The sequence below is a fragment of the Pygoscelis adeliae genome, unplaced genomic scaffold (assembly GCF_000699105.1).
Source record: "Pygoscelis adeliae isolate BGI_AS28 unplaced genomic scaffold, ASM69910v1 Scaffold404, whole genome shotgun sequence".
Lineage (NCBI taxonomy): Eukaryota > Metazoa > Chordata > Aves > Sphenisciformes > Spheniscidae > Pygoscelis > Pygoscelis adeliae.
In genome coordinates, this window is record NW_008824598.1 from 234090 (window position 1) to 245961 (window position 11872).

At 50.9% G+C, this 11872-nt stretch overlaps 1 protein-coding gene across 1 annotated transcript; it reads left to right on the plus strand.

The window, feature by feature from the left end:
• The first annotated feature begins 4638 nt into the window (after positions 1-4638).
• On the plus strand, positions 4639-10538 carry DNASE1L3 (deoxyribonuclease I-like 3). Its single transcript, XM_009322297.1, has 8 exons — positions 4639-4782; positions 6509-6597; positions 7236-7328; positions 7630-7742; positions 8263-8375; positions 8740-8897; positions 9824-9920; positions 10182-10538. Exons 1-8 carry the CDS (start codon positions 4651-4653, stop codon positions 10308-10310), a joined length of 924 nt encoding a protein of 307 aa, XP_009320572.1. The 5' UTR covers positions 4639-4650; the 3' UTR covers positions 10311-10538.
• The last annotated feature ends 1334 nt before the right edge of the window (positions 10539-11872 follow it).

Below are 11872 nucleotides of genomic sequence, written 5' to 3' on the forward strand. Positions count from 1 at the left end.
AAAATGAATCATCTTCCCAGGGTGACTCGTTCCCATCTATTTCCACTCATGCAGTGTTGGCCCTGTGGCATGATGCCATGAGCAATCCCCAGGGAACTGTGGGCATGGGAGAGCACCGGGGCAGGCGGGTGCCCCACGAACCCGGCATGGCCCCACAGCCCACCCATGGGACCTGCTGTTGAGGAACGCCTCGCCATGCCCCATGCAGAGGGCAACTTTAATGACATACAGCTGCCAAAATTCACCCCTCGGGGCAGGGATAAGATCTCAGCTCATACCGATTTGCAAACAGCAGATCTCAGGGAGCACAGGGGTAAATAACACCTCCGGGCACTGCTCTGGGCAGCCGCCCCATCACTCTTCAGTGGCTTCATTGCACAACCTGGGACAAACACAGGAACAAATCCTCCTGACTTTTAAAACATTATAAAGCAAGACCTACTTGCCTGTTAACAACTTTAAATAATACTTTCTTAACTCGACTCAAAGTTAATGCATGTATTACACACATTTTAATTACATCTTTAACTGCTAACAATAAGGGTGTACTTATTGTCACGAAAACCTCCTTATTCAGTGGCTGCAATATCTTTATGGAGGGGTAACTTCAAAGCCTTGTCTAATCGTCATGCATCAAAGCCTTTATTTCAGATTACCGTGTGCTCTCCTATGTCTCAGCTAAGTGGCCTTGTTGAAGAAACTGAAAACATGATGAGGTATATTTTTCCTTGACCCGCTTTAGCGGGCAGGCTTTCATGCTTTAAACCACTACTTGAACAATACTGATGTATTAAGCTGAAAAAGAAAATCCTATCAGAGTCCTGTACCAGCAAAGGAATTATGCCCTGGCAGTAATTTATTAAGTAGAACATGTACCTTCCAGAATTATAAATAAAGATTAAGTAGCAAAGAAGACCCTGTTGATTCAAAACATACCATGTATCTTGCACACCACATATTTTTACCCTCAATCATACCGAATTTGCGGAGGGTCACACCAGGACACATATCGCCATTAGACTGACATCGAAGCCACTTCCCAAATGACCATATTTGGTCTGCAGCCCAATTGTGAACTTTAGCAATACCAAATGGCCTGCGTGCTTTGCTACTTATTAACTTGAAATTCCAGGAGACCGTGATAAAATACTCTGCCCCGTGGCTGTGATAAGGTCACTGAGATCCCAAAGATCATTTTGTTTGCCCAAAGGAATCTACTTTTACAGTGACATTGGTGACTTTGGGGCTGGCCCTTCTTGCTTCTCCCACAGACCTCCCCTTGCCACAGCGGATGTTGACAGAGCTGCAATTTGGGCAAAAATAATAAAAATTAAGAAACACCCAACACCTTAAAGCCTAGCACATTGGAAGGGGAGTGCGTGGGCCCCTTGTCCAGAAAACAGAGCTGTGGTGGCATCTGGGGAGCACCAGCCTGGAGGTGCCAGTCCCCGCACTGCCCCCTCATACCCCACCACCACCCTCTGCCCACACTGCCAGTGCTTCCCCAGAGCCACACACTCCCCTTTGGGGGGACAGGCTTATGGGGATCCTGAACAGGGCAGATGGGACACTCTGACGGGCAGGGGTTCAGACAGGCTGGGCCAGCCTCTGCGCCCTTTGCAGAAGGTGCACAGCAGCGCTGGTGTCCCCAGCAGTGCTAAACCCCCGACCAGCACACAGACACCACGCTTTGCCCACGGGAGGAGAAATAAAGCTTCAGCATTATTTTCAGGCACCAAGCAAAGCCCCAGGGCAACCTCGTGCCCCACAGGTTCTCACCCCCACGAAGCACCCCATGAGTCACGCTGCCCTTCAAGCCCAGAATAGGCTTGCTCTGCCAGAGCAGAAGGGGATGTGGGCTCACCCGCAGTGTCTCCCTGCAACGCTCCCAGAGAGGCACAGGAAATGTCAGAGATCCTCTCAGTCCATTTCTGCCAGCAAAAACAAAGCTGCGGGTGCCCCGTGAAGCGGCTAGGGCTGCAGCCAAAAGGAAGCGGCTGCGCCTGAGGGGAGAGGAGGGACCCCCCCCGTCACTGCCAGACCCTCGTGGCCCCGCTGTCCCATGGGGAACATAAGCAGGCATACGATATGGGGACACATTCCACCCCATCCATCCCCCAGGACCTTCCTGGGAGTGGAAAGATGACAGAGGGCTGAATCGCTGCTCCAGAGGTAGCAATGCACCAGCCACAGCCCCCGTGCATCCAGCGCAGGCTGTCAGCAAATCTTGGCTGAGGGACCCTCAGGAGGAGCAGGCAGGGCCTGGGCAGCACCTACTCACTGCTCTAAGGTCTTGCCCAAGCTGGCTTTAGGCCTTCATTGCCTGCAGCCTCATCGCCTGCCTCTTCTCCCCTGGGAGCAGGGAGAGGCTGAGGAGTGGCTTTATTAGGGAATGTCCTGCAGGTGCTGCTCAGCTGGAGGTGGTGTCCCTCACCCAGCATCATTCAGAGTAGGGGCAAAAACCCAACCCAGGTTGGTTTCACTGGCAGCTTCACTCCCTCTTGTGCAAGACCATGACAGCCCTGAACTGGCAGGGTTTGCGAGCCCGCATCGAACGGGTTTTATGGCGTGACAAGGAGCAAAGAGTACCCGCACAGAAAGTGAAGTAAACAGAGATAAAGTGGTGCAAGAAAGGAGCGTGAGCTCCCCGTGTCCCCCCAGCAGGTCGCCTCCCTGCTGCCTGTCCCTGCAGAGGGTGGCTCTGCCTGTCTTGCTGATAATGCCTGAGGTAGAGGGGAAAGGGGAGGCTGATAAGTGAGCAGTCCTGGGGACAAACACGGCATCGACGAAGGTGGGTCCCTGTGGTTCAGGGTTAAAGCCCTCACAGGCACCACAACAAACATTTGCTTTTTGACGACAGGGTAGCCAAAGCGAGCCTGGTTTGCGGGGCAGTTCTGAGTTTTGATGACTCTGACCCCGAGGCTGCAGCTGCTGTTGCAAGTCCTTGGCTCATGCTGCACTTTTAGCAAGGTCAGGTGGGAGATTTACAACCCCTAAAGCTGCCGTTTTCCATCCCTCTTTATTAGTTTCCTCCAGAGCCTGTCCTGCCCGAGGCTGGCTCATTAGAGACCCAGCGGAGAGAAAGCACCATACAACCACTGTTATTTCAGAGGGTCGCACGCCTGCTCCCCAAGTAGCTGTGTTCATTAGCAAGCACCAGGACAGCATGGCAGCACCCCCCTCGCTAGCAACAAATTGCTCCAAATCCTTGTCTAGCCAAAATGGATTGTGGTGCCTGTTCCCATGCTCACAGCATGCACCCTGGAGAGCCCCAGCTGCCTCCCCAGCAAGACTGGGATCTCACTGCAGTCTGCTCTGCTGTATTTTTGGTAGCCCCCCATGCACCGTGTTTTGTGTCAGCTCCATCTGACCCTGTTTAGTTGATTTAGACAGGGTCAGGAGCCATGCACTGGTGCTTCTGAATGTGGATCTGCACGGGCGGCCGTGCAGGCAGGGCAGCGGGGTGCAAGCAGCCTTAATGGCTGTTCTCAGGAAAAGGAGAGAGGTTGTGAAAGCACCCTGTAAGCACAGGGATAAAAATCCAAGACACTTGAAGACACCATTTAGCCTGACTTCTCGTTATACCTCCTGCCATTATACCCGATCAGGGGCTGACAAATGCATCTCCAGCCGAGGGCTGGCACACAGCAGACGAGGAAGGGAGGGCAGGGGGATGGTTTCCCTGCAAAAGCCACCTGAGCTGCAGTATCCTCACTCGAGTGTCCTCTTGGCCAAACTCATGTGTCCCCTTCCACCACACGGCACGAGACAGACCTGCATGCACCTCGGGTCACCAGCCCGAGACTGCTGTGCTGGGGACACTTGGCCAGGAGTCTGGGGGGCAGCGCTGGGGGCATCACATATCTTCTCCAAGGCTGGACCACAGTGGCTGAGCCAGCAGGCCCTGTTAACTGTGGGCAAATGAATGTGGCCGTCCTGCAGCAACCGTCCCGCGGCAGGGCATGTCACAGCTCTGGGTGAAGGGAGAAGTGAAGTGGGTAAAAGCACGTGGCATGGAGCGCTGGAAGGTTTATCACTTTCTCACAGCATGACTTTCCCCCCAAGGCAAAAGCAGAACAAAACATGGACATGGTCAAAACCTCTGTGTCCAGGGTGTCCCACCACCATTGCTTTTCACTGGGGTTTCTTGTGCCCACCACCGCTGCCCTCCAGAAACCCCTCTCTCCCCACCACTGCTTCCCAGACCCTTTCACCATCTGCCCATCCAGCTCCTGGTCCTGCAGGCTCTTAACCTCTCACCTGGGGTGGCCCAGGGAGCACGGTCCTGGCCCGGCACTGCCTGAAGTGGTCCCGGCTGGTGCCCAGGCATGGCAGGCAGCCCACAGTGGGTGCCTCCCTGCTGGGGTCTGGCGGAGCAGTTGATCCTCCAGAATGGAGAGGTCGGCTCAGAAGAGCTGGTTTTCCCCCAGGGCAGAAGTTCAAATTCTCTGTGCTGCTTCATGCTGGGAGATGGAAGTGAGGGAAAGGAGGAAACGGTGATTCCTGTTCATGTTCGTGATCGACACAGCTGACTGCTCAGTTTGACCTCCCAACTGGCCACAGAGGGACGGATGCACAAACACACACACACACACACATATATATTTATAGCCACACTTGCAGCAACTCATTTTGTCCAAGTCCCTGAAGATGTTGCTCTTCATCTTGCTTTCGCTCTTCAATTTCAACCCATCTCTGAGCCTAAAAATCTGCTCCTTCAATGTGAGGTCTTTTGGAGAAACAAAAATAGCCAGACCTGAAGTTGTTGATGCCGTGGTAAAGGTATGTTTGTTTGCCTGGATGAGACAGACATTGAACCATCCGAGGATTTCTTAGCTACATGATCTTGCACTTTATTTATTTTTCACAGTTGAATTTCAAGTAAAAAAAAAAAAGAGTTAATAATTTAAATCATTTTATACTCTTAAAGTAAAAATCAGCCTGTGGTTGAGTAGGGTGTTTGCTGTTATTTTAGCCTGCATGGGAATACAACAGAAACAACATTTGCTGTTTCCTTTAGAAATGGAGTTAGGAAAGGAGGAAAACCTCTGTGCACAGTAAAATTAGTTTTCACTTTGAATCCACAGAGCTTTGTTTTGTGATACATTATTTACCTTGCTTATGTGCTAATTATTCTGAAATATTCTTGTCTAATTAAACATATTCTCAGGACAGCAGAGAGCATCATATTAGAGTGTGGTACAAAATTGAAAAGCCTGATTGCTAATTTATGTAAATAAACCCTCAACATCAGGCTTCCTCTGCAGCAGCTGAAGATAACTCAGCTTTTAAAAAAGAACCATGTTTTGGACTTAGAGCTTTTGCAGCTCCCCTCCGAGATGCCACAGTAATGGAGGACATGGTGCTCAGTGTTAGCGGGATGGCTGCGTGTGCCAAACAGCAGCAGCGAGGAATGCCACTGTTTAGTTGGGCTTTAATCCTTTCGTTGCAAACAGCTGGAGGAGAGGGGTTTGCTGGAGTTCGCATTTCTGGATCATTCTTCCTATACTGTCAGCACTATGGGCAATATATACTAAATTATGGGCAATATATTAATTTCTTATAAGTCTCAGGGGGCAAAGAGGGGCTTTTTTCCATGAATATCACCTGCAAAGTTCAAAGAACAACAAAACCGGGGGCAGATGGAAGCCCCTGAGCACGCTGGGCTGCAGGGTGAGCCTGGCTTTCCCGTGGGGAATCCCAGGACCGGCAGTGGCAGCTGAGCCGGGCTGGGGCAGCCTCCCCCCTCTCCCCAGCACCCTGCGGCTCCTCTGCAGTGCTGCAGCCCACCGGTGCCGGGACCCTGTTTTCAGTCCGGGGGTCACTTTGGGCTCTACAGGCTATTTCAGAGGGGTCTGCAACAGATGACTGGGAGAGGCGAATGCTGACAGCACACACAGCTGTCAGAAGGCACAGCATAGCTATAGGACCTTAGGGGTATATACACCAGAAAAAGGATGGAAACCATTGCAGTGGATTGATGATAGATGCAAACAGGCTCTCCTTGATGTCCCCCAAATCCTCCTGCCACATCCATCTGGCCACCCAGTGAGGTGGGATGCTTGTGCGCAGCACCGGTCCGAAGCAGAGAAGAAAACCTACGTGGCAAGGGGCAGGGAGGAGAGAAAAGCACGACTGACCATGAGGTGGGGTGGGGGGCCAGGGGCAGAACCCCAGCAGTGGTAGAGGGAGAGCAGGCTTGCAGCAGTGGCTCTCGCTGTCCCTTCACCTCCACGCTTCCTCCTCAGGGGCAGGCACAGAAGTTTTTCAATAAACCCGAAACTGCTCTGCTCTCAAGTTCCCTCTCCCAGCTCCCATGCAGGCGTGAGGCAGCTCTGAAAGTAGAAGGGCTTTGCTCTGGCCGCTGCCCCCCTCCCACAACCCCAGGCTGGGCACCGCTTCTTCCACAAAGGACTTCCCCTGCACCAGTAACCACTTCTTTCTAACCTCTTTCTAATCCTCCAAAACCCACTGCGTGCAAACTTGCTTCTGCTCCTTCCCCTTGCAGATAATTTCTCGCTGTGACATCATGTTGCTGATGGAAATAAAGGAGAACAAGAACCGGGTTTGTCCTCTCCTGGTGGAGAAGCTCACCAGGTAGGCTGGCCACAGGCAAGTAGGCAAATATCGGGAAAGATGCTTGACAAGAGCCCGTGCTCTGCTCAGCGCTGCTTTACTGGGGCGGAAGCTCAAGGTCTGAGCTCTGTCCCAGCCGTTGAGGAAGGACCAGGCTCTGGCAGCCTCACTGAAGGCCAGGAACAAAGCCAGCTCCAGACCACTGTAGGACACTTTTTAAAATCAAAATAACCAAGTTAGATCCAATTTGTTAAAGATAATTCTCAAAAGAAAAGAAAAGGGAGGGACAGGCCCTCGCCTGGTTAGCACCGGGCTGCTGCAGGGCAGCTGCCTTTCTGCAGGGTTAGGAATTGCTTTAGACTGGAGATTGCCTGCCTGGACTGACAGTCCAGAGGAAAGAGCAGCGTACGTCTGGCTGGACGTGAGGCTGAGCTGAAAGAGAGACAGAGGCTGTAATAAGCAGGGAGGATGTAGAGTGAAAGAGCCAGCGATGGAGCACAGGTCCAGACCACAGGTCCTGAGAAGATTTTTTTGTCTCTACCATCCGCCTTGGAGGTCAGGCAGGCAATGTCCCCTACCATCGGGCACAGGCAAAATTATCCCCTCCTTGGCCCTTTGTGAATGCAGAAATAAACTCAGGAAAACCACCTTCCTTCCAGTCAGCTGAAGGGGCCGAAGGAGGAATACAGCTGCGTGGTCAGCGAGAGGCTGGGAAGGAAGAGCTACAAGGAGCAGTATGCCTTCATCTACAGGTGAGCGAGCTCCCCTCACCAACGAGCCAGCCCCTTACTCTGCCCTCCTGCATTGCAACCCTGTAGAGACAGGCTGGACATGGTGGTGATGGCTTTGCTCCAAGGGAGCAGGAGAGGTGCAGGCTGTGTGGGTGGGATGGGCTGTGCCTGGGCATGGGGATCGTCCCAGCCACAGCCACCAGCCTGGCTGTATCCATCCTGGACCATGGCCCAGGGTCCGGGTCAGAGCACGGAGTCAGTGTTAGACACATCCCGGTGAGCCATGAGTGTGACATTACCTATCCTGTTTATTCTGCTGCAGGCAACATCTGGTATCGGTGAAACAAACCTACCAGTACCCTGACACCCAGCCTGGCGACGAGGATGCCTTCTCCAGAGAGCCCTTTGCCATCTGGTTCAGGTCTCCAAAAACTGGTGAGATGTTTCAGAAACAAATTGTTCTCCCATTGGCAAGTCTCATGGAGCAAGACGGTGCCGGTTGGACCCAAGCACATGGTGGGGGCAGGCGAAAGGGGCCACATCCTGACCCCACGCTGCATTTCCTTACAAAAGCAGCATTTGCCTTTTGGGCTGCTGCCTCCAGCATTGCCCACAGCTTGGTGCACGCCGCAGCCCTGTGGCCAGCAGCCCCAGGAAAGCCTCTGCCGCCGCCACGGGCAGTGGTTTAGTGGATGCACTCCATGCGGGAGCAGCTATTGCCGTGGGTGTCAGAGCAGGGTTTGCCTGACACAGCACCTCACCAGCATTGGCTGGGCAGCTGATGGAGAGCACTGTGCAATTACACAGCAAATGCCTCTCTCTGATCCACAGCCAGAACAGAAGCTGCTTCTTCATCAGAAAAACCTTCTTGCTTCCAAGTCAATCTCTGTTTCTTTGTGATTCAGTGTATGTTTAACTGTTACATTTTTTCCTGTTCTTTTGCCTTGTTTTTAAGCTGTCAAAGAGTTTGCTATAATCCCTCTGCACACCACACCAGAGACAGCAGTACGGGAGATTGATGAGCTCTATGATGTGTATTTAGATGTAAAACAGCGCTGGAAAATCGAGGTTAGCTGACACATCTATGTTACTAACAGCGGCTTTGGTACCGAGTCACCTGGCATGTTATTTGCAGCCTGATAACCTTAAAACTGTTGATAACAAGCCCCAGATTTTGAGTATCTCTGATGTATTTTTATTGAGTTCTCCACATTTTAATCGGTAAACTTGATCGCCCAATAAAACTGCTGTTTTATCAGCATGCTTCGGTGGTGCACCCAGCAGAAAGGAGAAGCCCCACTGCACTCAATGAGTGCTTGTTATTTGAGCTGTATGGGCTATTGGGAGCATCTGTTGACCCTAGAAGTCCTTGTCGGTCTTCTTTTGAAGAGCTGTCCTCATGATTACTTTTGAAAACCCTCCTACCTTCCAGAACTTCATCTTCATGGGGGACTTTAATGCTGGATGTAGCTACGTTCCCCAAAAGCAGTGGAAGAACATCCGGCTGAGGACTTACTCCGAATTTGTCTGGCTAATCGGCGACAAAAATGACACGACTGTGAAGAGAAGCACAAGCTGCCCGTATGACAGGTAAAGGGTTTACTGCCAAATCGTTCCCTGTGTATGACTTTCTAAGAAAAAAAAATGTATGGAAAGGTGTCAGTGACTGTCAGATAAAGCAAATGTGCACGAGGCCTTCAAAGATAAAACAGTGTCCAGGGGAAATGAGATCTGAATACTTCTAGTCAGGAGCACAAAGCACATTGCAGGCTTGTTGGCAAGCAGTTTTGCACAAAGGGCAAGATTTCATGCAAGAACCAGCCATTGCTGTGGCTGAGGTGGAGACAAATGACAGGAGATAAATGACAGGCAATTACAACAGCACTTCTCGTCTGCAGAGCCCTGCAGATACCCACGCGGAAGGCGCTGTTGCCTCCTCCGTGCTGGCTTTGCGCCATGGTTTTTGCTCTTGCATTCATAATTTGGATCGACAAATGCAAAATCCAGTTCTGCTCAGGAGGTGGGACGCCTTGCCTTCCCTGGGCACGTGGTGAGTTCTGTTGCTACCTGCAGCTCCCTCAGCAGGGACAATAAATACATCAGCGTATTAGAGCCCAGAGTAAGTCAAGATTTAAACCTCTTGCAGAATGAGCTTCTGGATCAAAGCAGGACTTCACTGAGACTCCAGTCACTGGTGTCCTATGATTTTTGTATCCAAAGTATGGCTTTGAACTTTGCAGCACTGTTGGGGTGGGTTTAGATACAAGTCATTTAACGTTGGCTTCCAAGGCCAACACACGCCAAGGTATTTAGGTGTCTCACTCCCAAGAAAGCAATCAGCCAAACTCAGTAGAAAGCACGTGATGGCATCTCTAAGTAGGCAGCCTATGGGAAAGGACAAACCATACATAGCTGTGACTCCATCAAGGCCACCTCTCTGGCCACTGGCTTGGTGCAGCATTGCTGCCACTGGTCGGGCACCCCATAACAGCACCCCGTTCCCTTGTTCCTTGCAGGATCGTGGTCAGCGGGCAGAAGCTCATCCACGCCATCGTGCCACACACTGTCAACATCTTTGATTTCCAGAAGGACTTTCAGATGACTGAGGAGCAGGTAGGCACAGCATGGCCTCTGCCGCAGTGGGGCAAGGGCTAACACGGGAGCGCAAAGCCAATGGTATCCAGGCAGTTTTGAACACGGTGGTCTCCATAAAACCGTTGCATCCTCCCAAAGTGATGCAATGCTTGCATTGCACCTCTCCACATCCACCACTGCACATCCACCTCTCTGCCACTGCGGTGAAACCCTCTGGGGCAGGGTTTGGAAAGAGCACGGGTGGCCGGCTCCCAACCCCTCTGTGCCATTGTCTTGCAGGCGCTGGGGGTGAGCGACCACTTCCCTGTAGAGTTTGAGTTAAAAACAAGAGACGGCTTCTTCAACTGGCTGAAATCGCGGTTTTCAAAGAAGAGGAGACCAAGAAAGAGCCGCCACTTGAGCTCATGAGTGTGCTGAGTCCTCTCACGTGGCATGGAAATACACAGATGCCAGCAGATCTTGTAGAAGACTAGTGTAGATATACTGACAGCAAGTGCAATATTTAGTGGAAAAAAAACCCAAATATTTTGTTAAACTTCAAATATTTTGGGTCAGAAGGTGAATTAAAACTTCAGGCTATTTTCCTTATTGTACGCGAAAATAAATCAACTAGAAGCAGCACACTAGACTTACGTACTGATCCTAAATGTAAAGAGCTACTGCAAAAATAAAATACTTCTGTGTGCTTTATCTGTACGGACTGAAGGGCAGGGATCTCCATGCGTTCACACGGGCTCTGGAGCGCTGCCATTCCTCTGCAGGGGCAGAGGGATTAAAAGGACCTTTCTGCATCGTGCATGTGTGTGTGGATGCTTCAGAGCTGCAACCGGTGGGACACAGTTCTGTGCTTGGTGATTTGCAATGTAAAATGTTGCTGAACTTAGAGTGTTTGCTCAGCCTGGGTTTGAAACTGCTCACAGCATCAAGGGCTTGGGGGAAGACAGACAGAAAAGCCAGAGGGACAGGCAGTGAGAGCCCCTTTTCCGCACTAACCCAACCAGGGAGCAGCAGGAACAGAGCACTGGTGGTTCCCACACCTGCCTGCCTGCCAGCTGCCATCACCCTGCCTGCAAACCGCGGGTGAGAAGTCCTGCTGATCCCAGGTGACAGCGCTGCCAACAGAGAGCATGAGTAAAACATAAATTAAAATCTGATTTCAGCAACCTGATGTGGAAGTGAGCTGCATCTCCCCTCCAAAAAAACCTCCATGGCAGCCTAGAGTTCTCTGATGAACCAGACTTTAAGGATGATTATTTAACATATTGGTGCAGCAATCTGTTTTCTCAGCTCAGCCCACAGGCTGTTTTTAGTGCAAACCAAACCCTGTCACACAGATGGCATCTGAAAAAATGGGAATAATCCAACTGTTAGTAGAGGCCAATATTCATCTCTGTTCATCAACGACCCCTGGGTTGTCTGATGACGGGGCAGGGAGGGCTAGCAAACGATACATGCTTTTAGGGGAGGAACATAGTTTGGCCTTTGCGAAACTCACTGTCTGGGGAGAAGCAATTTGAGGAAAGAAACTAAACCGAGAGGAGATTATCCCAAGGGGGAGGTGTGCAGGGCAGACAACAAACTCCCCAACTTTCTGTAGCAATTAATCTTGAAACAATACAGCATTTCATAAGCTCCCTCGGTTATACTCCAGCCGAGGCAAAAGGAGAGAAAGAGCCTGATTTAGAACAAATATTTACATTGGGATTTTTATAGAAATGCCACTCTCTGGCTGACAGCAGCAATGGTCCATGTGAAGGCTGAAATCAGTCTAAGTCTCTGGCCTCACATCTTAGTCCTACGTAAGTCCCTACTCTTTTTTGGCTTTCAGAAAGAAGCAATGCACAAAGGAATAAAACACACTCCAGGAAAGCAACGATGGATACGTTCAATCATGAAAAATACATAAAAATGACTAAGTTTTACTGAAAAAGCTTTGTCCTTATTTGCAACATCGAATATAATCCTTTACC